This window comes from Ailuropoda melanoleuca, chromosome 5 (assembly GCF_002007445.2).
Source record: "Ailuropoda melanoleuca isolate Jingjing chromosome 5, ASM200744v2, whole genome shotgun sequence".
Taxonomy (NCBI): domain Eukaryota; kingdom Metazoa; phylum Chordata; class Mammalia; order Carnivora; family Ursidae; genus Ailuropoda; species Ailuropoda melanoleuca.
Genome location: NC_048222.1, coordinates 42,615,275 through 42,642,642, shown reverse-complemented (window position 1 = coordinate 42,642,642; position 27,368 = coordinate 42,615,275). Strand labels below are relative to the sequence as shown.

Below are 27,368 nucleotides of genomic sequence, written 5' to 3'. Positions count from 1 at the left end.
AACAGGCTCATTAAGTGACCGACCTCCAAACAGCCCCAGCACCAATGAGCTACTTACAATCAGGCACAGTTACCAAAAAAGGGAAAATTCCGTATGTCCCCATACTCCCTGACTCTGCCCTTTAACTGTAGCCCCTTGCCACCACCTTGTGGCAGTCTCCCCTTTGTTGTCCTTGCAGTGAATCCAATAAACTTCTCTCTCTTTTGTTCTGCCTTGCCTGAATTCTTTCAGGGCCTAGCCCTCAGCCCCAGCCCAATCCCCAAGCTGCCTCGTGGTTCCTTGCTTCTCTAGTTACATAGTCCCACATTTTACCCATCCACTCCCCCAATGCAGATACTGAAGTCACCTCCAACTCCCAGCAACCACGAAACAACAGGGCAGCAAGGAACATCCTTTACACGTCCTTTTCTGAGACTGGAAGGGAGAGAGCTGCATTCTAGGTCAAAGTTCGCTGTGTTTAGTTTCCCTCTTTACAACCAGACTGTTTTCCAGAATGGCTGCCCCAAGCTACTCCCACCAGCTGTCCACATGCCTGTGACATCTCCTTCGCCTCCAAGATTTGGCATTATCTAGCTTTCTAATTTTGCCAGTCTAATTGATGTGATATCTCATTGTCATTTTAACTTGTATTTTTCTTTTTTTTTTTTCTTTTTTTTTTTTTTTAAGATTTTTTAATTTATTTATTCGACAGAGATAGAGACAGCCAGCGAGAGAGGGAACACAAGCAGGGGGAGTGGGAGAGGAAGAAGCAGGCTCATAGAGGAAGAGCCTGATGTGGGGCTCGATCCCATAACGCCGGGATCACGCCCTGAGCCGAAGGCAGACGCTTAACCGCTGTGCCACCCAGGCGCCCCTTAACTTGTATTTTTCTGATCATAAATAAATCTGACCATCTCTTCATATGCTTACAGGCTCTCTGGGGTGTCTGTTCCTTAAATGCCTGCCCAAGCCCTTGGAGTCTGACTCCAAGCCCTCAGCGTCTGGGGGCAGCTAAGCAGCCTCCGCAGTCCGGGGGGTGGGGCCCGCAGGAGACCTTACCCGAATGTCCTCGGCCGAGGAGGCTAGGACAGCTCCTGGGGGAGACACGCCCACGGGGACCTGCAGAGCCCGGAGTGGCCCCGACCGGACTCAGGTGTGAAAGGCGCGGAGTCGTGGGCAGGTCGAGGGAGCCCGAGGAGGCACGTGCAGCCTGGTCCGGGATTGGGGGGTGGGGGGGGGGAGGCTGCAGCAGTTGCACCCACATCGTGCTCAAGAGCGCAGGCGGGACCGGGGGGTGCGGAGCAGCGGCTGCGGCGCGCACCCCGGCGCTCCCGGTAGCCCCCGCTCCCGGCCCCGGCTCAGCGCCCCCTCCCCTTGGCTCGCGGAGCTGCGCCCAGGCGGACGCGCGGTGGGCGGCGGGGCAGAAGCGCGCGCCCGGGCTGCGGAGAGGCGGCATGGAGGAGTCCCGGGCCTGGGAGACCGACGGCCGTGAGTCCGCCGCGCCGCGGGGCTTGGCGGCGGGCGCGGGCAGAGACCAGAGAATTCCCGCCGCTGGCGTGGGGGCGATCAAGCCTGCGATTGGCGCTGTCTGCGCGGCGACCTCGGTCGTGGGCTTCTTTGTGGCGTCCAGAGGGACGCGCACCGGGCTGGGGGACATTAAAGCGTCCGGGACTCGCGGCAACACAGGTCCGGGGAACAGGGAGCCGCCGCCGTGGAGACATTAGCCAGATGTTTATGCGAATAAGATGGTTATGGGATCCTGTATTGAGTACTTAATTTGTGTGCCAGGCCAAGCCGAGACAGGAATGTTATTTGATCTTCACAGACGCCCTGCGGGTAGGATCTATAATTTTGCAGAACAGAAAGCTGAGGCCCAGGATGGTTAAATAAGTTACCCAAGGTCACACAGCGTTTAAGTGGTAGAAATGCTGAAGGCCTCCACTCCCCCACAGTGTTGGGTTGGGCGGGGAACGAAGGCTATACCTGACGGGGAAACTGAAACCCAGAGGAGAGGAGCTGTGGTGTGCGGCAGGTGGGATGCGCGCGCGGCGGAGCAGTCCTCACCGAGTGTGCTCAGTGCCAGGGCCTCTAGGCAGGGCAGCAGCACCCGTGTGGGCATCAGCCGGCCTGAGAGGCTTTGGCTGTACCCCCTGGGAGAGGGGAGAGAAGGATTGTGCTAGTCCTCACTGGGATGGGGCAGGGGCGGTGAGGGGCTCCATCAAGGTGCTGTTTCAAAGGATGCAGGGTTCTGCCTGGGTCAGAGGATCACTTGAGCTGGCCCCGAAAGAATGTGCAGCAGTGGAGCACGGACGGGTGTGTGGAGGGAATTCTGGGCCGAGGAGGCAGCATGGGAAGGTCTCCAAGGCCAGGGTGCAGTGTGTATTTGATGTGGCCCGAGAGAGGATGTGTGGCACACAACAGATGTGTGCCAGGGCCTGAATTTGCGGTTACAGCAGTTACCAAATCAGACAAAAGTCTCTGCTGACTTGGGCTTCTAATGGGGGAAGCAGACGATGAACCTAATAAATATGTAAGTATAGCATATGTCCGTAGCGAGGGGTGCTATGGGGAAAAACAATGCAGGGAGGTGGATGGGGGGTGCTTTCCTTGGTTGGGATTTCATGGGCTTAGAGGGCCCCGAGTGAAGGAGCCCCACCTGGAAGGGTACCAGAATTTATTCTCTGAACCTTTGCCTTACAGGAATAATAGTGACGATGATGATGGCACTATTTGCTAGATACCATGCTAGGGGCTTTTCATATCTTATGTCTGATCTTTACTATAACCCTACAGGGCAGCTCATGTTCCCCATTTTGCAGATGAGGGAACTGAGGCACAGGGTAATTAAGTCACGTGGCCCGGAGGCTTGGAAGTAACTCACCAGAGTTGAACCTAGGGCCATGTGATTGCCCTGGGGCAGCAGCTCCAAGGTCCTTAGGTTGTATCTATAAGGCCCTGGAAGGCCCAAGACCCTCTCCCATATCTGGAAAGCAAACGGATGGCAGGCATGTCTGTCACCTGAGCTCATCCTAGCCTTCCCCACCCAAACACTGGGCACCTATCCCTGTTATACAAAGGGGCTGGATCTGGACATTCACATTGGACCAAATACGCAGGATGTGGGTTTGGCAACAATCAGACCACAGATTATCTGCCCTGTAATGACCATGCAAAGGGCCAGCAAATATCTGTGCCTTGAGCTAGTGTGTCCAGACCTTTCTGGGGGAGGGACAGGTATCTATTAGTCTGAGGATTTATGCGTCACTCATGGAAGCAGAGTTTTATGGATCCCTCCCTGGGTCCAGCTTTGGGCCTTCTGTGAGCTGGTCAGGTGTGGACAGGGCCCCCAAGAAGCTTGCGGTCCAGCCAAGGACACCAGACAGCCTCACAAGCCAAGAACAGTCAGGATGATGGCAGCGTGGGGGTCTGGTGAGATGAGCCCTAGAGCATGTCACCAGTACTGGGTTCTCCTGGCTTGGCCACCACCCTCTGAGCTCACCGCTGCCCATGGCAGGCCTCAGAGCTTTCTCTAGTCTGAGATAATGATGCAGTGTTGAGGCACGAGGAGCCCTGAGAGAAGGCAAATCAGGGGGCCTCACAGCTGGGAGGTGACAGCTGGTTAGGATTGGGGATGAAGGGAGAAGAGATGGAGGGACAAGGACAGAGAAGCTAGGTGAACATGCCTCTGGCCTTGCCTGAGCCTGATGAAGTAGTCGGCTCAGTAAATCCTGGCTGCCTTCTTCACTGGACGAAGCCATGGAAAAGGTAGTTAACAGCTCCAATAGGAATGAATTCCATCCCTTCCTCAAGAGCTGCTCTTGGGGTCATGAAAATGATGATGGGGGACCTCTGAGGGCCGTGACGGGCACACACCTGGCTCCCGTGGACGGTCTTGACCATGCTGTCCCATCTTTAGTGTTTTGCTAAGTCCTGGTCGTGTGGACTTGTGGTGAGTTAGTGAAGAAAAGCAGCTTGTCTGGGGAAGTCCCCAACATCCAAAGGGAGAAGAGGCATCCCCACCCCCAGTCGGAGCTGGAAAAGCCCCTGCCTGGGAAGTATTCAGGGCAGGGAGGAGCTGTTCACCTCTCCTCCTCATGCAGTGTGAGGTCCCTTCCCTTCATCCCATTCCGCTTTTCTGCCTATAGTGCTTCCTCTGGAGAGGCAGCTCCATGAGGCTGCCTGATGGAACAACATCGGGAGGATGAAGGAACTGATCGAGAGGAGAGTCAACCTCAGGGCCAGAAACCACGTTAGTAAAGGGGCTTTTCCAAATCGGGAGGCTTGGATAGGGATGGTGCCTGCACGGTGTCACCTCCACACGGGAGGAACAGTTCGTGGACCCCAAGGCAGGAGCATTTGCATGTTAACCTGGGGGAGGCTCAGATTGTCCACATTGTCTCAAGGTCTCTGAGGCCTTGTCCGAGGTCAGGGTTGGGCTTCCCAGCTAGGCTTGGGCAAGAGCTCATCCTCTTAATCCCTGTCACCCATCTGAAAGGCACACCCAAGGAGTCAGGAGGGCAGGGGGTCGAAGGCCAGGAGTCAGAGGCTGACAGATGGACAGAGAGGGGCAGAAGCCTGGAGGGACAAAGACGGAATGGTGCTAAGAAGTCCAGGGGTTCTAGACCATGAGAGTCCAGACCAAAAGAGGCTGAGCATGCATGAGGAAGCAATTTAGTTCCGGTTTCTGGGAGCCCACCGAGTGTGTAAAACTGCTGTGGGCCTAGGCAGGTCCCTGGGGGCTCAAAGACCAGGCAGGGAGGCAGACCTGGTTCATGGACAGGCCTCAGGGCAGGCGGCAGATGGCGTGGCCCATAGCCCTGCTGGAGGAGGAGACAGAGAGAAAAGCCATTCCTTCTGATGGGGGAACACTGGTGATAGGCCTGGGTGCCAAGCAGTGTAGCTTCTCTCTGCCTGGGGGCTTCTGGCTGCCAGGCTTTTCTTAGGGAAATGCCAGCCTGGATGGGAGGTCAGTGGAGGCTGAAAGGGTTGTGTGTAGGATTCCTGACTGTTGCAGAGGCTGCCCTGCCTGGAGTGACATGACAGGTGTGTGACCTGGGTCTTCTGAGCCTGTCTGGGGCTCAGTAATAGTAACAGGAATTCTCAGGTGTATCTGGTGCAGTTTGGTTTTCAAGCACTCTGCCACCTGTTTCCTGGTGGTCCTCACTCACCCCTGGAGAGGTGAAGGAGGCAGGAAGTATCGTTCCTATTTATAGATCAAGATAGGCACAGTGGGGATAGCAAGTCACCTTAGGTCACACAGCATTTTATTCATAACTGGAGACTCCATCTCTACTGGACAAACACTTGCAAGGAAGCATGGTCTTGTAGGATGATAGGATACTAATGCCAGATTCAGTCATTTATTCATTCATTCAGTCAGTCGGTTTCTAAAGGGCTTCCTCTGCACCGGCAGGCACAGTGCTAGGTGCTGGGGACAGAGCAGAGCCCATAGCAGATGTGGTCCCTGCGCCCTTGGAGCTGATAGTCTGGTTGGGGAGAAGACACATTAAGCAGAGTGTCTCACAAACAGTTCATTCCCACTGTGATAAGCTGAGAGTATGTGGCGGTCGGAGGGGGCCCACCCTCCCCGCAGCAGTCAGGGAAGGCTTCTTGAGGAAGTGGCATTTTTGCCAGGCAAAGACAGGCAGGAGGGGACAGTAGGGACAGAAACTCTGAGGAAGAAAGACCACACAGAAAATCAGTGTTTCCTTCTGTTGTCCCCTCATAAGCTAAAAACTACAGTTCGTGGGTCGGAGGAGGCAGGATTCCCCCAGTCCTGCTCAGACGTGCTGAGGCCAAAGACCGTGATGGACTTCCAGGGTGGTCTGACAATGGCGTCGGGATTCGGGCCCCTTCAGCCCATTCTGAAGGAAGGAGGGGACAGAACCCAGGCAGTCAGGGGCCCTCAAGGACTAGGACAGTAATCCCCTGCCAGGTGGCTGTCCAGCAGGAACAAAGACAGGGCGAGGGGGAGTAGTCTGGCATTTCGGAGTCGCGGTGGGCAGGGCCCAGGGTTAGGAGTTTGCTCCAAGAGCAGTGGGGAGCTCTGAAGTTGTAGGTGGGGGACCGAGGGATCTAGTCATGGTGTTTGACTGCGTTCCTTTCAGCTGCTGCCATGTGGAGGGGGAGGTGGGGGCCTGAGTGGGGCTGGGGTCCCGCCTGCTTGTCACCGGAGCCAGCAAAGGCCCTTCTACCCAGCAGACCAGCTGTCCTGCAGCTGGAGAGACAGGGAGGGGGTGAGGGAGGCGGGCCAGGCAGGCAGCTGGTGCCTCGAGCCCTTCTCTCCCTCCCAGCAGGTGGGCAGGGTGGCCCTGCACTGGGCTGCCGGCGCTGGCGCTGGGCACGAGCCTGCTGTGCGGCTGCTCCTGGAGCACAAGGTTGCTGTGGACAATGAGGATGAGGTATGGGACCCCTCATACAGGCGCCTCTGTGCCTGTGTGCATGTCTGTCTGTCTGCCTGTCCCAGTTCTCCCTTGTACAGTCATAAAGGTCTCTCCATTTTCAAGAGTTTTTTAGTCCTCAGAGAGCCTTTTCAGTCTCTCATGATACCATGTGAACAGGGAGAGATATGGGCTATAGAACAGATAAATGGATGGATTGATAAAGGACTTATTAATAAAATCATCAGGAGGTAGGTCTCTCATGATATGCCACGAGGCTCTGCCTTGGCTAAAGCTTTAACCAGAGATTTGAATGAAGACCAACACTCTGGGGCTCCTGGGTGACACAGTAGGTTAAGCAACCAACTCTTGGTTTCTACTCACGTCTGATCTCAGGGTGGTGAGATTGCCCCAAGTCGGGCCCTGTGGCGAGCTGTGCTCAGCACCAAGTCTGCTTAAGCCTCTTTCTCCCTCTGCCCTTTCCATCTGCACGCTTTCTCTCTCAAATAAATAAACAAATCTTAAAAAAAAAAATACTAGCAGCCTTACTTAACCAATTGGCAGGCAACATATTGCTGAGAGAGAGAGAGCACTGGAGAACAACAGGGTCTTCAAAATCATCTCTATAGGTTTGGGGAAAGGACTGGGTCTGACAATGACATTTGACAGGGATACATTTAAGAGTCTAAATTTTAAACAATTTAAGGAGTTGCAAACTTCGCTGCAGAGATATACCTTTCGCGGAATTACTGTCTTTGCCCTGGCTTCTCTCTGCTCCCAGGCCCCAGCATGAGGGGGAGCTTGACTACAAGCTGGGGGTGGGGGTTGGGCAGCAACACCTACTTCCCCACTCTCTCTCCGTCTCTCTGCATTTGCTTAGGCCTCATTTAGAGGTGACTCTGGAAGGAGACTGTCTGGGATCCTCAGCCTGAGTTTCCTGATAAAATACGGGAACCTCCTAAGGGAACCTCATGCAATGGGCCTTTGCCCATTTGCCTTTGCCACAAAGACACCCCCCCCACTGTCGCCACCGTGCTTTATTTCTTCCTTGAGGGAATCAGTGAGAAAAGAAGATATGAGGGAGGATAGTAAGACACAGTGCTTTTATAAATCTTCTGTTTCCTTTGCAAATAGTAATAAATATATTTTGAAAAATAAGAGAGTTGATGGGCAGGCCTACTTTAGTTAACAAGAGAGGGGGATCCTGCTGTTGGGGGGAAGGTCTCGAGGGATATGCCATAGGGCTCTGTGCTGGACAGTTCTTGGAACTAGGACACAGAAATATCCCTGGGGTTCCCACTGGCATGAGGCTCTGGCTCCCATGACTCTCTTCCCCCAGCCCTGAGCCTTCACGTTTTTCACTCCCAGTCTCCTGGGGGCTTCTCCGCACGGTCTCTGCCCTGTGTGTATTCCTTCTCTCCCTCAGCCAGCCCACGGTCATTGACATTCTACCCAGTGCCGGGTCCTATGCAGGACCCCATGGGGGCAGAGGTCAGTGAAGGCTCTCGTGATCTTGGAGCACTTCACAGACGTTGAGGAAGAGCACCCCACAAGCAGGTGCTGGGCCACCGTTAGAAAAGGGCCCAGATGTATTCTCAGTTGCTGCAAAGGGCCGGTGGGGTGGAAGGCGCGGGGACGCAGATCTCGGTGCAGCGGAAGGAGGGACTGTCCGGCAGTGAGCCGTGGTTGTCAGTGCAGCGCATGTTTTGTGAGGGGCGAAGTGTCTGCAGGCGTACGCCATCTGCCTGGAGCCCGTCCTGTAGGAGAGTCAAACAGGTGGTTCCCAGACACCAGTCCAGGGTGAGGTCTTCACCAGCCATAGCAAATCAGAAAATAAGAACAATGTAGTGTGTTTTTCATGAGGCTGTATTTGGAAAGAGCATATTCTGAGAATAGTTTCTCCCCAGTTTTTTGTATTAAAATGGTCCTTCTTTATTAAATGATGGGGAGGATAGATGGTAGCTGTTATTTATTTATTTATTTACCTAGAGACAGCACGAGTGGGGGGGCAGAAGGAGAAGAAGAGAAGCCCAAGCAGGCTCCATGCCCAGCACAGAGCCTGATGTGGGGCCAATCTCAGGGACCCATGAGATCATGACCTGAGCAGAAATCAAGACTTGGACACTCAGCTGGCTGAGTTACCCAGGCGCCCCTATTTTAAAATTTTATTTAGCAAAAACAAAAGTTTACAATGGTGTCTCAGCCTCTATTTTAAAAAAATGCCGTGGAGGGGTGGGCACTTGGGTGGCTCAGTTGGTTAAGTGTCTGCCTTCAGCTTAGGTCATGAACTCAGGGTCCTGGGATCAAGCCCTGTGTCCAGCTCCCTGCTCAGACAGGAGTCTGCTTCCCCTCTCTCTCAAATAAATTAATAAAGTCTTTTTAAAAAATTTAAAAAAATAAAAATTTTTTTAAATGCCATGGTTTTTACATTCCTTACTTAAGCTTGGTGCTCCCTGGCCTGGTGGCACTTCTGATCCGTTATGGGTGTATGATTTTCGGTGCAGACATGGGCCCAGGTGTCACAGCCACACCTGCTCACATTCACCTCACCTCCTCCCCGTGTCCTCTCCCCCAGTTTGGAATGAACACACTTCTCCTGTCTGCCTGGTTCGGCCACTTACGGATTCTCCAGATCCTGGTCAGCTCTGGGGCCAAGATCCACTGTGAGAATAAGGTAAGGTCTCAGCTGGCAGCCCTTTGCTCCCCAAGTCCCTGCCCCCTCTGTTCCCCTGTCCCTGCTGCACTGGTCTGCCCCCACCTCTGCCATGTACCCCCATCTCTGCCCCCTCCTACTTCCCACGTGGCTCTGCCATCCCAGCTTGCCCTGCCTTCTGAGAACCTTCCAGAAGCCCCAGCTGAGCCCAGCCCTGTGAAGTTGGAATGCTTGCTGTTTCCACTGAGGCTGGGAGAAGTGCTGGGGTGCCTCTCCTGTCAGCATTAAAAGCCTCTTTCTTCTAGGACTCCTGACCGTTTATCGCTCTGTCATGTTGGGACAGTGGCTAGCCCTCTGGGCAGCCTCCTTATTCACACGAGAGGCATCAAAGTAACATCCTCAGATGGTGGTTAGAAGATGTAATGAGAGAGAGGCTGGGCCTCCTCCCACCTCCAGCTTGGCCCTGCCTCCCGTGCAGTGCGGTGCAGTGCGGTGCAGTGGGGTGGGGTGGGGTGGGGTGGGGTGGAAGAAGCAAAGTTCTGGTTACCAAACCCTGGGACCCTGGGCAAATTACTCAAGCGTCCTGAGCCTCAGTTGTCACCTTGGAAAATGGGGATGCTAGTACTCGCCTCTGAGCTGAGGGAGCAGCTCAGCGCTGTGTATAAAGCATCTGGCTCCGTGCCTGGCACTTAGGGAGCCCGGCACCCCCTCACAGCTCACTGGGCTGCTCTGTGGTATGAGGGAGGAGGCCCCAGCGAGTCAGAGTGCCAGGGATCTCTGCAATGGTGTCTTACCTTTTCGGAGGTCAGTGGCCCTTATGAAAATGCAAACATTTCTGGACCAGATGCTGTCAGCCAGGGGTTCTCAATCTCTGTCCTTAGAATTCAAGGTGGGGGAATAAAAGGACATTTCTGTTTTCTTTAACTTCTACTTAAAAATTGAGCATATTTTTTTCAAGGATGAAAGAATGCGAGAGTGGAAGTGGCATGGTCTCTTGAGGCCACGGCTGGGAAGTCACATGATACCACTTGTGCCGTATTCTATTGCTTGAAGCCCATTGCCTTGCCAGCCTGGCTTCAGGGGTTGGAGAATGTTCCCCTCCCTAGATGAGGAGAGTAGCACAATCCTGTTGCTTTGGGTGTTTCCAGGGGTGGGAGGAATAGTTGTGGCCATCTTTGCAAGCAGTCCCTCCCACTACCTTTCTATCCCTTGTTCAAGGTCCTCCCTAGAGGTATTCAGCCCACTTGCAGCGGAGCCTTGAGCCTGGCCATGGCTGGGCCTCAGTCCATTTGGCCCTGGAGCTTTCCTTTTCCCTGCTGTTTCCCTGGCTCTACTTAGCCAAGCACTGGTGATATTTAGAGTTTTACTAAACTGTAGGCTGTATGAAAATTTCAGCAATTTTCCCGTTAATATCCTATGAAGTATTTAGTCATCTTGTCTCCTTAGTCTCCTCCAATCTTGTGACAGTTTCTCAGTCTTCCCTTGTTTTTCATGACCTTGACATATTTGAAGAGTTCTGCTCCGGTATTTTGTAGAATGTACTTGAATTTGGGTATGTCTGATGTTTTTTTTCATGATTAAATTGGTGTTATGGATTTGGGAAAGAAAACCAGAGGTTAGGTGCCCTTCCCTGCCTCCTATCAGGGGGCATAGGACACCGTGCAATGACAAAGCAAAAACAATTTAATTAAGTAAGTAAGTAAACTCTGTGCCCAACGTGGGGCTCGAACTCATGGCCCCAAGATCAAGAGTCGCACGTTCTGCCAACTGAGCCAGCCAGGTGCCCCCAAAATGCAAACAGTTTTGTAGTGAGTTTGGTGTCCTTTATTCGAAAGAAAACCTTTCCTGGATTGAGGGACCACAGCCCTTCAAAGCAGTTGAGCACTCTTCCGGAGGGATGTTGGGCAAGAGCGAATTTTGTAGAGTCCCAAGAGCAGCAACACAGAAATGGCATGATTGGCTGCAAGGGGGTTTCCTTGTAAGGCTAGTGGGTCCTGTTTTCTAGGGTAAGAGGGGTTAGTATGGCTGAGTGTGTGCTAGGTTGTCTTTGGTGAATGTTAGGTTTCCTGTACATGCAGGCCGAGGTAGGTTTATTTATATATATGTGTATATATGTGTTTATATATATGTATGTATTTGAGAGAAAGAGAGAACACGAGCAGGGGAGAGGGGCAGAGGGAGAGGGAGAAGCAGACTCCCTGCTGAGCAAGGGGCCGGAAGCAGGATTAGAGCCCAGGACCCTGGGATCATGGCCTGAGCCGAAGGAAGATGCTTAACTGACTAAGTCACCCAGGCGCCCCCGAGTTAGTTTAGATTTGTGACCTGGGCCAGGTCACTGGGGCAGCCTCTATTTTGTAGGTCTGGATATAAGAGTTAACTTCATCAATACCCAATATGGCCTATCACTGGTGATGTCACCTTGATCCAATTCTGACACCAGTTCCAATGTGTGTGTTTTTTCCGTACCACAAGCAGTTAGTTCAATTCTCGATGGACACTGACTGGGTATCCCTCAAATTTAACTCAGTTCCAACACTATCTGCCTGAAGATAGCATCAGATTCCACTGGTTAAGGGCTCACAAGCGCACCCCCATTTCAGAAGCCAACCCCATGTCCAGGCTATTACCTGGGCTGCTGACAGACTGGCTATAAATCAGAGGTTCCCATGACCTCCGCCTTAGGTTTGGTTCATTTGCTAGAGGGGCTCACAGAACTCAGGAAACCAGTTTACTCACTGGATCACAAATTTATTCCAAAGGATATTAAAGGACACAAATCAAAAGCCAGATGAAGAGACACATAAGGTGAGGTCCCAAACAAAGGAACTCCTGTCCTTGTGGAGTGTGGGACCCGGCGCGTGGATGCATTCTTGTTCACCCACCTGCAAGTTCTCCCAACCCTGTTCCTTTGGTATTTTTATGGAGGCTTCATTTCATAGACAGGATAGATTAAATCCTTGGTCATTGGTGATTGACTCAACCTCCAGCCTCTCTCCCCTCCGTGGAGGTCAGGGGGTGGGACTGAAAGTTCTAACCTTCCAATCAAGTTGGTTTCCCAGGCAACCAGCCCCCATCTTCAGGTTACCTTGGGCTTCCCCGTCACCAAATTAACATGACAATAGACACCTTAATCACTCCATACACTTAGAAAATTCCAAGGGTTTTAGGAGCTTTGTGCCGGAAACAGGATGGAGACCAAATACATATTTCTTATTATAAACCATAATTTCACACTTGATTTCTTGTTATAAACCATAATTTCACACTGGATCACATGGTTAAAGTGGTGTTGGCCAGGTTTCTCCACTGGAATGTTAGCATTTTTCCCCTTTCCATACTCTACTGTTAGAAACTCTTTGTGGTTTTAATTTGCATTTCAGTGACTAATGATGTTAGGAATCTTTTTATGTGCTTATTTGCTATCTATATATCTTCTTTGTGTCCAAATGATTTTTTAATTGGGTTGTTTAATATCTCATTGATGAGCTTTTTAAAGTTCCTTATAAATTTTGGAAGCATTTCAAGATAAATTACAGACATCACTATACTTCCCTCTAAATACTTCAGCACAGGGGCGCCTGAGTGGCGCAGTCGTTAAGCGTCTGCCTTCAGCTCAGGGTGTGATCCCAGAGTTCTGGGATAGAGCCCCATGTCGGGCTCTTCTGCTGGGAGCCTGCTTCTTCCTCTCCCACTCCCCCTGCTTGTGTTCCCTCCCTCGCTGGCTGTCTCTCTGTCAAATAGATAAATAAAAATCTTTATAAATAAATACTTCAGCATGCATAACATTAACTAGAATTCAATTTCTTTACCTAAAATGAAATACACAAATCTTAAGTTTATATTCACTGAGATTTGCTCCTGTGAATTTTACTCCTGTGTAATCCGAACCACTGTCAAGATGTACAACATCATTCAATATATTGATTTTTATGACCCATTGGTGGTTGCAATCTATTTGAAAAACAGTGCTCCAAACACCTGAGCTATATTGCAAGGCCTTGGTAGAAGCTCTGGGCTATAAACCTAGGATTTGCAAACGCGCCTCACTTAAATATTGCTTCTGGGGCCAAGAGACCTTCTCCCTGCCTAGGCCTCTTCCCACCCTAGCCACCTCCCCTCTGTTAAAGAACGAAATTCAAGTGAGTAAATTTAAAGATCTAATTGGCTTTATTCAATGATTCATGAATTGGGCGGCATCCCATCTAGCAAACAGAAAGGAGCTCTGGGGAGCTGTACAAAATGAAAGACTTTTATAGGCAAAAGAAAGTGGGGCAAGGAAGTTATTCTAGGAAAGAGTGGATTTTTTAGGAAAGATCACCTTCCTTTGGGGGCCAGTAGGGGGTCTGTTGGGTGGATTCCCTCCCTAGTGTTGACCAGGAAATACCAGCCTGACTGGTGAAGATTACTGCCTGGGAGAGGCTGAAGCTGCAGCTAGGTTAGGTATTAAGTCTCGGTTTGGTGACGTGGGTGGGCCTTAGCACAAGTGACTCCACTGTGGGGTCTATTTTCTCCTTTTTTTACACCTCCTGCAGGCCCCATCAGCTCTGAGCCTTCCTCGGAATGTTAGGAGGTGACCTCCTAGAGAGAGAAATCCTGGGTACTTAGTGTCCTCGTTTCTCGTTTGGGGCTGAATTAAAGCACGCAGGTGTTGTAACCTTGTAATAATGTCGTGTGGGGGGTATTCTGGGGACTGTTAGTGCTATACAACCGCACCTTACATCCCAAGTTATTTTTCAGCGTATAAAAAAACTTCCTCTAGGTGACGCTGTCCAACCCCCTCAGCCACCCACTGAGGCAGTCAGAGGTTATCCTGATTTGACCTAGGAGAAAATGGAGGCTCATGGAGGTACAGATAACTTGGTCAAGACCACACTGCATTGCTGATCGATGCTGGAGCTGGGATTTGAACTCTGGCATCCTGACTCCCACCAGCCCCTGTGAGGCTGAGTGGGCACCTGTAGGTGACCCACGGGTCCATCCCCATTTACATACTGTGTTGTTTCCAAGGGAAAGCTGTGTTCTCGGTTGCAAACACTCATCGTTTGGGAGACAACCAGGGTGTGAGAAGAGCCCCTCTTCGTAGACTGTAGGGACCACTGTGGTCTACCACCTTGTTTCCAGGGTGGCCTGACCTTACTGCACTGTGCAGCCCAAAAAGGTCACGTGCCGATGTCGGCGTTCGTAATGGAGGACCTCGAAGATGTGCCCTTGGACCGTGCTGACAAGGTGAGAATGGCCCTGAGGCTGCTTGTCCTTCCCATTGAGTTTGGGGCTCCTGGGGCCACTCCTCCCCATTCCTTGAGTACATCCTTTGAGGTATGGGTAGTGCAGACTAGACTCCACCTCAGGGAACTGCTGGTCTGGAAGGGAAGTTAGGGCACAAATGAGCGGGACACAGGAGGAAAACGGTCAGTTCCATCAGAGAGGCTCTGATGCAGACTAACTAGATAGGTTAGAGATGGGAGCCACTGCTTTCTGCTTCCCGGAGGAGGTGACATTTAGTGTGTGAACTGGATTTTGTTGGTAAGATTGGAAAGCAGGGAGGTTTTGGAAGTAGAGAGGAAAGCATTGTTAGAGCATTAGAGGTGGAAAAGGGCCCTTTGCATGTGAGTTCAGATGGACTGGAATTCCGAGAGTGAGAGCCAGGGGGTTATTGGGAGCTCCTCATGGAAATCTCCACTGACCACACTCCTCAGAAATCTGTTCTTTACTCAGTAGGCAGCAGGGAGCCACAGAAGGATTTCAGTGGGGGAGGGACCCCACCCAGTGGATCTTGTTGGAAATTTGGGTCTGGGCTTTCCAGGTAAGGTGTGTCGAGCGAGAGGAGGAGAGAGTTGCCGGGGCAGGGGAGGCCCCTGCAAGCCCTGAGAGATTGGCTAGATGGGCAGTGTGGGCATGCCTCCCACAGGGTACAGAAGGGTCACTCTCTTCCCCTCTCCGGTCAGCTGGGAAGGACGGCCTTCCACCGGGCTGCTGAGCACGGGCAGCTGGAAGCTCTGGAACTCCTCGTGGGCTCTGGATGTGACCACAGTGTGAAAGACAAGGTACTGTAACGGGGTCCCAGGGGAGGTCCAAGCTCTGGGCTCCTGACCAGGGTGGGCGCTAGCGGCTGACCTGTGCCCGCTTCTGACTCCAGCATTCTGGAGGGGCGGGCAGCTCAAGGACCAGAGAGGGTCTGATGTTTATCCAGCAGGCATTTTGCGAGCACACGCTATGGGCCCGTCCCGTGCTGTGCGTGAGGAGCCCAAAGATATCCAAGACACAGTTTTTCACTCAAGGAAGCCGGGCTGCCTCCCCAGTAGAAAGCTGTGATCAGATGTGGGGAGCCAGGATGGCAAATCTGTTGGCTGGTGGTGCTGCCTGGTGTGGGTTTGAGCAGGATTGTGATGCCCTTGGGGCTGTCTGTTGTTGGGGGTGAGGGGAAGAGCTAGGGGGGTGGTAGCCGTGCACCTGCTGGTTATTAACTTTCTTCATCATTTAGTCATCTACTATGGTCATGACAAAAATAGGATGAGAGCCCGGAGGAGGGAGCAGTTGGTTCAGGGTGGAGAGCTCCAAGCAGGATTTCACCACCAATCTGAGGAGAGGTGAGGGCTGGGCCTGAGGGGACCACCCTGAAAAGGACTCCTATCACTGTGGATCATTAGGCAAGTATGTTGCAGCAAATTCTAAACAATGCTTCCAATAAAGGGACAAACTCCATTATTAATCTTCTGATTAATGTGCTTGGCCAGGATAGAGGAGTTCTGTTTATAAGCTAGTGACAGGCAAACGCACCACAGGGCCTTAGAACTGGAAGTGTCCCTCATTGAGGACCACTTCAACCTTCTCATTTTGTAGATTATAGGTCCAGAGAGGGGGATGCTTTAGCCAAGGTCACACAGCAAGACAAAGGTTGAACTGGGTTTGGAACCAGCAACCTGATGTCCAGCCCTGGGCTGCTCCCTCTCTTCAAGCTGCCTCCTGGGCACGAAGCCCTTGGGGTTTGCACCGAATCCAGCTGTCCACACTCATCCTTTTGGCCCTGAGGATCAGATCAGGCTGCTTTCCTTCATTCCGGAAACGGGCTGAGCCGGTCATGCTCTGGACTAGGTAGGCTGGAGGACAGCCCCTGCCAGGATGCCTCTACCTGGGAGGTGACAACTGATTGTATTCAGGGTGCCAGGAGGGCAGGAGCACCAAAACTGGAAAACAAGCAAAGCCCAGCTTTGATGAGCTTACCCAGAATCTGCAATCAGAAATTCTAGAAAGAAGCTTTTAAAATTGCACGCACCTGGTGGCTCCATGGGTTAAGCGTCTGCCTTCAGCTCAGTAGTGATCCCATGGTGCGGAGATCTAGCCCTGTCTCAGGCTTCCTGCTCAGCGGGGAGTCGGCTTCACCACCTCCCTCCCCCTCCTGCCTGCTTATGCTCTCGCTTACTCTCTCAAAGGAATAAATAAAAAATCTTTTTTAAAAAATTGGGGCACCTGGGTGGCCCAGTCAGTTAAATGTCTGCTTCGGCTCAGGTCATGATCCCAGAGTCCTGGGATTGAGTCCCATGTCGGGGTCCCTGTTCAGCAGGAAGTCTGCTTCTCCCTCTGCCCTTCACCCTGCTTGTGCTCTCTCTCACTCGCTCGCTCTCTCTCCCCCAAATAAATAAATAAATAAATAAGATCTTAAAAAAAATTGCATGCCCTGTTAAGTTTTGTATTTTCAGGTGAAATGTGTTTTCATTTTGAATTTCATTTGGGCAGGAGGCATAGTTATATGCCTTTCAAGGCTTTGTGCCATTAAAGGTCTGACTCCTGCTAGGACCCCACAGCCTGCTTCTCCCTCTCCCTCTTTCTGCTGCTCCCCATGCTTTTGCACTCTCTCTCTCTCTCTCTCTCTCTCTCTCTGTCTCTCTCTCCTCTCTGTGTCAAATAAATAAAATCTTAAAAAAAAAAAAGAGCAAGATGTGGATATTTATAACCCAGAAGGAAAACAAAACCCTGCCTGTCTCCACAGCCCTGCTACCTGGGGGCGCGTATTGGCCCCGCATGGTTCGCCACTTCCTTTGTATCTCCTTGAACACTGACTTCACACCCTGGCCAAGCCGGCAGGAGCTAGGCAGCTGTGCGCACAAGTCCCGAGACTGGGGAAGAAGCAAACAAAGCTGTTGAGGGGATATTTTGTTGTCATTGAGGGAATTGTTTTCAACTTAACTTTTAATACAACATGGTAACGATCAGAGAGGAAATGTAAATGTCTCACGCACGACCCCACAGGAGATCGCTGTTTCAGATATGTGTGGAGTTGCCGTGAGGGGAGGTATGTCTGTAGCTGCTTTCAATACCACTTTGGCACTGGTGTATGTTCACCCCCTCACTGGGCCCTTAAGAGTTCTGGTCTAACGTGCATGTCTTGATTCCTGGCTCAGGAAGGTGCAGAAACAGGCCAGGGCAGAGGAAAAACCTTGAGCTAGAGCCCCCATGACTGGTGTAGCTAGACCTGTCCCAGAGCCCTGCTGGGCGTGATGAATGGCTGAAGCTGGCTTGTCCCTTCTGATGCCTTTGTGGGTTCCCTCAGGGGCCCTGCTCTGGTTCTCCACGTGTGGTTCTTCCTGCGGGATGTACTTCTCTGGCTGGTCCCTTCCCTCTCTCCTCCTCTTTGCTGGGGCCCCTTCACCATCCACTTGTCCTATGCAGAAAGATTCCCCCCTTTTAAAAAAGATTTATTTATTCTTGGGAGGGCAGAGGGAGAGGGAGAAGCAGACTCCCTGCCGAGCATGGAACATGACATGGGGCTCCATCTCATGACCCTGAGATCTTGACCTGAGCTGAAGTGAAGAGTCAGATGCTTAGGGGAACCTGGGTGGCTCAGCCGTTAAGCGTCTGCCTTTGGCTCAGGTCATGATCCTAGGGTCCTGGGATCCAGCCCCACGTCGGGCTCCCTGCTCGGCGGGAAGCCTGCTTCTCCCTCTCACACTCCCCTTGCTTGTGTTCCCTCTCTCTCTGTCTCTGTCAAATAAATAAATAAAATCTTTAAAAAAAAAAAAAAGAGTCAGATGCTTAACTGACTGAGCCTCCCAGGAGCCCCTGCAGAAAGATAGATCCCTTTAAGGACAACCCCATCAGGCTGCCCTTGCAAGAGCCACTTCTGATACAAAGAACAGTGTGCCCTTTGCCACACCCTGTGGAACCACCTCTCTTGGCTGTGTCATGTCACCTTTAGACTTCTCAGGTGTGAGACAACTACCAGCCCTGCGGCTCCCAAGTTCGAGGAGACACGTGACAGTCTCTCCTTCACAGTACTTACTCATTGAACAAATATTTTATTGAATGTCTGCCTTGTGCCCCAGGCCCTGTTCTAGGCATTTGGGGGAACATTGGAGAACAAAATACAGAAATCCCTGCCCTTGAGGTGTTTATGTTCTAGCAGGAAGAGTCAGACAATAAGCAATAAGCATAGTATACAAGCAAATTATACTGTGTTGGGTTATCAGTGCTATGGGGGAAAAGGGAAAGAAAAGTCCAGCAAGATCAGTGGATCAGGAGAACAGGGGGTGGGAGTTTCATTTTATTCTATTTTATTCTATTCTATTCCTTTTTTTTTAAAGATTTTATTAATTGAGAGAGAGAGAGCATGTGCGTGAGTGAGAGCACAAGCAGGGGGCAGAGGGAGAGGGAGAAGCAGACTCCCCGCTGAGCAGGGGTTGATCCCAGGACCCCGAGATCATGACCTGAGCCAAAGGCAGACGCTTAACCAACTGAGGCACGCAGGCACCCCTGGAGTTGCAGTTTTAGGTAGTGTGGTCACCATGGCCACGCTAGTCAATGAGAAACCACCATCTTGAACTGGCTGCCTGGGCACAACCTGAAGGCTGAGGAGAGTCCTTGGAGCTGTGGCCTTGAGCAGGGGGAGGGGGTGGATCTAGAATGGCTCAAGGCGGGACTGGCTTTAGACGGAGACATGGTAAGTAGGGATATTTTTCCCCCCAAGTGTTGTGTCTGCCTTCAAGTGTAAGGAAAGACCAGGACTTGGCCCTTGTAAGTGCGCCCTGGTTGTAGTTTGGGGCACACTTCTCAGGGGCAGGGAGACCCTGGCCCAGCGTTCGGGGCTGCAGTTTTTCATCTACTCGCTCTGTGACCCTAGATGTGTCACTTCCCCTCTCTGGACCTCAGCTTCCATGTCCGTACAATGAGGGGCGTTTCCAGCAGGTCCCCAGGGCTTTCAAGGGTCTATGATTCTACCGGTCCCTCGGGAGCCCTTCTGCCTGCAGGAGGGGAACACGGCCCTTCACCTGGCTGCCGGCCGGGGCCACCTGGCTGTGCTGCAGCGGCTCGTGGACATCAGGACATCAGGCGGGACCTGGAGGAGCGGAACGTGGTGAGTCACGGCCCAGAGGATGCCAAGATGCGTGATGCTCGCTCGCTCCCTGCTTTCAAGGAACGGACGGCCCGGGGTGCAGCCGGATTTTCCGCTGGTAGAGGCTTTCTGGAGTAAGAAGGAATAGACAGAGAGCAGGGGGTGAGGCAGCTTGGAGGGGGAGAACATGAGCAGGGATGTGGAGGCGGAAGCGAATGTACCACATGCTCGTCAACGTGAGGAAATCGGGTATGGGGCTCCAGGAACCGCAAATAACGACCCGGGTTATTGTCGTCAGCTGCACGGCCGTGGAGAGCGCCTAGAGCTCTGGAGCCCTAGCGCAAGGGGTCCCTCTCAGCTCAGGGCCTGGCCTCAGCCTCCCTGCCATCCTCATACTCTCCCCTGTGTTTCAGGAAGGTCTGACTGCCCTGCACGCGGCGGCTGAAGGCGTCCGCCCCGACTGTGTGCAGCTGCTGCTTGAGGCGGGGAGCTGTGTGAATGCCCTCACCCAGGTAGTCCGCCCTCGCCGGGGACGGATGTCTGCCCTGGCTACTGAACCCTAACCCTAGCCATGGCAACGGTTCAGGGATTCCGGAACGCGTGTGAATAGGGGCCCTGAGGCCGCAGACCCGGGGTCTGGTCTTGCCTTCTCCACTGCTGGGCTCTGTGACCGACGGCGAGTCGCTTAAATTCTCTGAGCCTCATTTCCCAAGTATAAAACGGGGATGCTGTGTGGTCACGTTTTAACATTGCCGTGAGGAGTAAATACCCCTTCCAGTGCCTGGGAGCGACTGGGAACACCTGTCGGTGTCTTCTTATCGCGGGGTACTTGGTAGCTCACGAGTCCCCTTCATAACAATTACTTCGGAAAAATTTCCCCTCTTTTACCGATGAAGAAACGGAAGCATAGAGAGACGCAGTGACTTTCACGGCTCACAAGCTGGCAAAAAGCAAAGCTGAGTCTGAAAAGCCTAATCCCCGGGCTGCAGAGCTCCTGGCCTGGAAGGTTTACCTTGCCTGTGCTGGAGCCTGGGACAGGCCTCCTCTCTCTCACTACTGACTCCTTAGGTCAGCCTTTGGAAATTCTGTGTTCTGGAAAGGGGCGTTGTGGACTTTCCTTAGGTAGGGAGTTGGCGTTTTTTGTTTTGTTTTGCTTTTTACTTTTAGGTCAATGACAAATAATCTTTCTTGGCTGATTGAATGGCTTCAGGGTCTGGAATTCTCTGTTTGTTCCTAATTTCAACAATAAAGCAATAATAATAATAAAATAAAAAGCAAAAATAGTTTAAAAGCCCAGAAATTAAAATAGTATGCTAAAAATATTTAACACAAAAGAAGGCAATCAAGGAGAAACAGAAGAACAAAAAAGACAGGAGACATATAGAAAATAAGTAGCAAAATGGCAAATGTAAATTCAATAACAATGTCAATGTTAAACCCCCTTTCAATGTGAATAATACTTGAGAAGTCACAAAACGCTTCATTTGCAGAACTTCCCTAGCAGGGACACCTTGCTGCCCCAGGGTGCCGGATGACACCGAGGCACACCCAGAGGGTGAAAGCAGCTGCCTCAGGGCCCCCAACTATGTCCTTCCATCTGCCCGGGGTTGCTCTTTGGGCAGCAGCCCTTTCCCTGCGCCAGCACAGAGCTCAGGACTGGGAGAGGGCACAAGAAGTGACATGTCAAGGCCATCTCCCCAGCAGTGACAGCACGGGAGTTTAGGGACGGGGGAGGTCGTGTCCAGCTGGTGGTCCTTGGCAGGGCTGGAGCTGTCCACTGCACTGAGCCTTGTGCTCTCGCCTTGGCTTGAGCTTTCTGGCAGAGGGAACATTCTATCTGGACACCCCCAGCCCTCGCAGGGTCTCTGGACTGGGGGCTAACCCAAAGCGATTACATTTCCCATTGGGAGGCCGACTGGCTCCCACTCACCCTGTGCACGCAGTTCAGACAGGGCTTTGGGAGGGTGACCAGCTCATTCATCCCAGTTTGCCCCATACTGTCCTGGTGTTAAAACTGAAAGTCCTGGGGAGCAGTCTTGGCAGTCTGGGACAGCTGGTCACCTAGAGGGGTCTGCCTGGTAGAGTGGGGCGGTATCTCATGTGAGATTGTTGTTTGGCCAGGGGCGGGCTTGGATGGAAGGCGGGCACTTAGAAGGCCCATCAGGATGCAGCCTTGCCCTGACGCCGCCTGGCTCGTGCCCGGACGTGCTGAGACCAGCTCCGGCAGGGCAGTGTGTGCCAGGTGGGGTTTGCTCTGTGCTGGCAAGTCTTATTTGCTCCCCCCTTTGAAAACCTCAGAGTATACTTTGCGTGTCTTTACTAGCCTAGGAATTGTGCAGGCTTTGATGTATATTCTGGAGTTTGCGACAGGAGGCAAGGAAAAGCCAGGACCACCGTGAGCTCCTTTTACTAGACGCCAGGCCTGAGCAAGGCATTGATTTCTCCAGCCTCAGGGTTCAAGGGGGTAATAGTCCTGGGGGTAATGGAATAATGGATCCCAAAGCCCCACTGTGAGGGGCTTTCAGGACATTGCACTGATGCCCGTTTCCCTCTAGAAAAAACAGAGCTGCCTGCACTACGCAGTCCTCGGTGGTTCTGAGGACGTGGCCCGGGCCCTCATCCAGGCAGGAGGCCATGCCAACGTGGCTGATCATGTAAGTGTGGGGGCCTGGGTTGAAGGGGATCCCCACTGCAGTCTCCACGACCTCGCTGATGAAGCACAGCAGGGAGAGACGGGTGCTTTGGGCCCCTGGGGCTGGGTTGAGGGCCAGGGCTGGGGGACCTGGTAGCTATCGTGAGGGAGGGTCAGATAAGCTTCTAGCTAGAACAGGCTTAGCAAACAAGCTGCATTTCCTCCCAAACGAATTATCTGCTCGTGTTCTCCACTCACTTACCCATTGGGACTTAATGATGGTCTTTTATATTACAGATCTAGCCTCTTGGTTGTTCACTGTTTCTTGTTACACGGTATGGTACATTCACAGGTGACAGTATATCCTTGTGGTTAAGACATGGACTTTGTCGGACAACCTGGCTTTGAGGCCTGGCACTTCTGTTCACAAACTTGAGTGACCTTGGGCAAGTTGCTTTGACCTCCCTGGGCCTTTGTTTCTTTATCTTTAGGTGCTATTATTATTCCCGTTATGTAAATGAGGAACTCTCTATTGTTTAGAATTGAAAGAGATCATTTGTTTAAGAGGTCGGTTCTTAAATAAGCACTATATTTTAAAACTATTGTAAGAACAATAAAGCACAGTTCATCGGCATATAGAGAAAAAAGGCGTCCCTAATCCCAGCACCCTAGTGAAGCAGTGACTTTTCTTCATGCCCTTCCAGTTGTCCTCATATGTGTAGCAGCACCTCCAGCTAGAAAGAATCCAGGCTAAGGCAGCATTCTGGAAAGGGGGATGCTTTTTTGTTTTTAACCATCAAAACATCAGAATTTTTTTGTTGTTGTTTTTGGTTTGTTTGGGTTTTTTTAAGATTTTGTTCATCTGACAGAGAGAGAGCAGAAGCCGGGGAGCAGGAGAGGGAGAAGCAGGCTCCCCACTGAGCAGGGAGCCTGATGTGGGGCTCGATCCTAGGACGCTGGGATCATGACCTGAGCCAAAGGCAGACGCTTAACCGACTGAGCCACCCAGGCGCCCCTAGACATCAGAATTTTGATTTGAGTCCAGTGGAGACTATCCAGCAAAGGGATCAACTGTTGCTAGCTTTTCTAACAACCATTTTTGATGCCAGATGTGGTTCGGTTGACTACATCACACTTAACAGTTCCTCAACTATTAAGTTGTTTCTGACTTTGCCAGGATAAATAATGACTTATGAACATCATTATGGCTTGTAACTTTGTATTTCTTTTGCATTATATATGAATTCTCCAAACAGGATTTCTGGGTCAGGTGGTAAAAACATTTCTGTGGTTCTTCATGTAAGTTGTTAAATCCTTTCCAGAAAGGTCAGATCCCATAGCCCCCAGTAATTTATGAGTGACCTTTCATCAGTATTAGGTATTAACAATTTCTATGACTTTTATAATTAAATGATTCTGTCAGAATAGCTAAAATCAAAACCATAAGAAACAAGTGTTGGTGAGGATGTGGAGAAAAAGGAATCCTTGTGCACTGTTGGTGGGAATGCAAACTGGTGCAGCCACTCTGGGAAACAGTATGGAGGTCCCTCAAAAAATTAAAAATAGAAGTACCCTACGATCTGGTAATTGCACTACTGGGTATTTACCTGAAAAATACAAAAACACTAATTCATGTTTATTGAAGCATTATTTACAATAGCCAAACTATGAAAGCAGCCCAAGTGTCCACTGACAGATAAATGGATAAAGAAGATGTGGTGAATATATTTAATGGAATATCATTCAGCCATATCTTGCCATTTGCAACAACATGAAATGGAGCTTGAATGTATAACGCTAATGACATAAGTCAGAGAAAGACAAATACCATTTGATCTCAGTCATATGTGGAATTTATGAGCCAAAACAAATGAGCAAAGAAAAAAAGAGAGAGAGAGGCAAACCAAGAAACAGACTCTTAGCTCTAGAGAACAGACTGATGGTGACTGGCGGGGAGCTGGGTAGAGGGCTGGGAAAAATAGGTGATGGGGATTAAAGAGTACACTTATCATGATGGAGAAGAAAATAAAATAAAAAAATCAATGTAAGATTTAGATTAATCACTGTAGGACTATAAACTGGTGATATCAAAATGATTTTAATATTTAAGCTTCTGTAGCAACAGTATATATCTCTCTGTATATTCAAATAATAATTTAAACCCACCAACAAAGTTGAACTTAAAACATTTTTAAAGGAATAAAACATAAAAGGAAGTTTGGAAAACAGAATCATCCGTATTTCTACTACCCTGGCACAGTATTCTTTATTTACTCCCTATATTTTTTTTAAAAGACTTTATTTATTTATTTGACAGAGATAGAGACAGCCAGCCAGAGAGGGAACACAAGCAGGGGGAGTGGGAGAGGAAGAAGCAGGGTCCTAGCGGAGGAGCCTGATGTGGGGCTCGATCCCATAACGCCGGGATCACGTCCTGAGCCAAGGGCAGACGCTTAACCGCTGTGCCACCCAGGCGCCCCACTATCAGTATTTTTTTTAAAGTTGCCTACTTCGGTATAGAATATACTAGATATATAATTTTGTGTCCAGATAACAGGAGCATTTCCGTGGTGCTGCACAGCTACTGACGGTGACACGTGGTCTTATAAACAGAGGCGCCGTGACTTACTAACCTCCTCCGCTGTGCTGGACCGTCAGGTTTACTTGCCAATACAGGGAGCACAGCGGTATGCACACGACTGCTTTTCTTTTTTTGGAAAGATTCTCAGAAATAGCGAATTTGAGGTCAAATATCGTGAGCCTCTTTCTAGCTCTTGCTACGTAAGCTGAACCACTTCCTAAAAGTCTCGTGCCCATCTGTAGAACTGCCAGCAGCGTCCAGGCTGCGAGTTGCCTGGTCCTCTCACCCGAAGTGCTTATTAGGTTTTACATTTTCTCCCAATTAATAAAGGCCCCGGGGGCACCTGGCTGGCTCAGTCGGAAGAGCCTGGAACTCCATCTCAGGGTCGTGAGTTTGAGCCCTATGCTGGGTGTAGGGATTATGCAAGAAAATAAACTTTAAAAAATAAATACTCAAATATCCCTCATTGTCTTCATTTACACCCTTTTAATTATTATTGAAAGTGAGCATTTTTCCATTTGTAGTGAATTTTCCCATTTACATATAGGGATCTAATTTGATTTTTAAATTAGTTTGCATGGACTCTATATGTAACATATATCAGCCTTCTGCCTCCAATGTTGACAGCACAGATTTCTTGCTGTAAGCTGTTTTCCATTTCATTTGGGCTAGGTTTGCCCCTATTGATTTATTTATACTATTTTTACTTGTTATATTTACACTTTTTAAATAATGAAAAGGAATCTGCTGGTAGTAACGGTGTCAAAAGACACAGATCTAAAGAGTGAAGACCCTAACAAGTCAAATCTGATGATTTTTTTCCTTTGCTTTTTCTTATATTGCTTCTATGCCTGGAAAATGAATCTCCTTGCTCATAGCTTCAAAATAATTTGTTCTCTTCTAATTTTTTCATTAGCTGATTTTTAAAGATTTATCTTATTTATTTATCTATCATTCATTTCTTTATTTTTAAGTAATCTCTATACCCCATATGGGGCTTGAACTCACAACCCCAAGATCAAGAGTTGCATGCTCTTCTGCCTGAGCCAGACAAGCACCCCTCCATAAATTGATTTTTAAAAGCCAACTTTTAAAAATCAGATTTTAAATATCTGTGGTATCAAATAGGGATCAATGTGTATTTTTCCTTCCAAAATTACTAACTAGTTATCTCAACACCTCTTATTGAATAAGACTCCCTTTTGTGACGTATCTTATTTAAGTGTTTACTTAAATTAAATTTAAAGGACTGTTACAATGAACTGCTTCCTATGGGGGCTTCGTGCTTTTCCTGCCCCAGTTGAGGGCTGATTCAATCAACACAGCCCCCATCCCTCATACCTCTTCATCAGGGGCGTCCTCTGTTCACTCTTCTCAACGAGGAGACACTCCCATCTGTGCCCCCATCTCTGATAACTTCCTACCCCGATGGGATTTGCTTTCTTCTTAGCATGTGGCACAACTGGTAGGTTAACTTGTTTCTTGTGTTTATTGTCAGTTTGCCCCAATAGAATGCAAACTCGTTGCTGATACTGTTGCTGATGATGGAGGCTCTGTCTGTTTTGTCCACTGCTGGATCCTCAGGGCCTAGAACAGTACTTTGCACACAGTGGACACTGAATACGTACTCACGGAGTGAATGAATACCAGCTAAACATTCACCAACTTCAGCTAGCCCTCTCTGCTGGTCCAGGAGGTACCAGTGCCCTGCTGGCTGGGTGTCTTTGGCTGCCTCTGGTATGGATGCCCCCTCCCACTGATGTGAAGCAGTGGAGCCAATACTCTGAGCCAATACCTACAGCGTGGGGCACGTTCCTGTCTCTCTTTTAGGGATGCCCTGCCCTCCTTTGTCCTTTCAGATTGCTGCAAGGTGTGGCTCATACGTGTAATAAAAACAGGTTTTTTATCTATTTATCTTTTTTAAAGTGAGCTCTACACCCAATGTGGGGCTCGAACTCACGACTCCAAGATCAAGATTTGCATGCTCTACCAACTGAGCCAGCCAGGTGTCCCTATTTATCTTTTTTTTCTTCCCCCATAAACAATTGAAGTTCAAAATAGCTAAGAACACTCTGAAAGAGAAAAGTGGGGTGGGGGAATTGTCCTAAATCCACATACCATAAAAGACTGATAAACTTGATTATATAAAAAATAAAAACATTTTGCCTGGCAAAAGAGACTATAAGCCAAGTCAAAAGGTAAATGACAAACTAGATCAAAAGATAAAGGACTGAGTCTTTCTCATATATAAGAGTTTGTGCAAATTATTACAACATAAAAAATAACCCAAGAGAAAAATGGCCAAAGGATACAAACAGACATTTGATAGAAAAGAAATACAAATGATTCTTAAAAGAAATGTGAATTGATCCTACCTGGACATATGATTCTTCACTCATCAGATCTGTACAAATCCCAAAGTTTTGTCAAACGTGTTGGCAAAGCTGTGGGGAAGTAGGCATCATCATATCTTACCAGAGCCAGTATGAATGGTACAATCCATACAACAGAGCAATTTTCACAATATGTATAACAAAGTGCAAATGCGTGGGCCCTCTGACCAAGCAGATCTACTTCTAGGAATCATATGGTATTTGTCTTTCTCTGATGGACTTATTTCACTTAATATTCTCTAGCTCTATCCATGTCATTGCAGAGACAAGATTTCATTCATATATATATATATATATATATAGCAAATCATCACATCTTTATCCATTCATCAATTGATGGACACGGGCTGCTTCCATAGTTCGGCTAGCGTAGATAACGCTGCAATAAACATCAGGGTGCATGTATCCCTTTGAATTAGTATT

The 27,368-nt window shown here is 49.9% G+C and overlaps 1 protein-coding gene across 1 annotated transcript in view; it reads left to right on the top strand.

The window, feature by feature from the left end:
* Window positions 1–1,157: 1,157 nt before the first annotated feature.
* The window catches only part of ANKDD1A (ankyrin repeat and death domain containing 1A), a 45,548-nt gene continuing 19,337 nt past the window's right edge, over window positions 1,158–27,368 (top strand). The window contains 10 exon segments of the mRNA XM_034660825.1: window positions 1,158–1,467; window positions 4,125–4,228; window positions 6,276–6,380; window positions 8,935–9,033; window positions 14,134–14,238; window positions 14,958–15,056; window positions 19,254–19,337; window positions 19,340–19,360; window positions 19,753–19,851; window positions 21,895–21,993. Coding sequence (XP_034516716.1) covers window positions 1,434–1,467; window positions 4,125–4,228; window positions 6,276–6,380; window positions 8,935–9,033; window positions 14,134–14,238; window positions 14,958–15,056; window positions 19,254–19,337; window positions 19,340–19,360; window positions 19,753–19,851; window positions 21,895–21,993 — 849 coding nt within the window. The 5' untranslated portion in view covers window positions 1,158–1,433.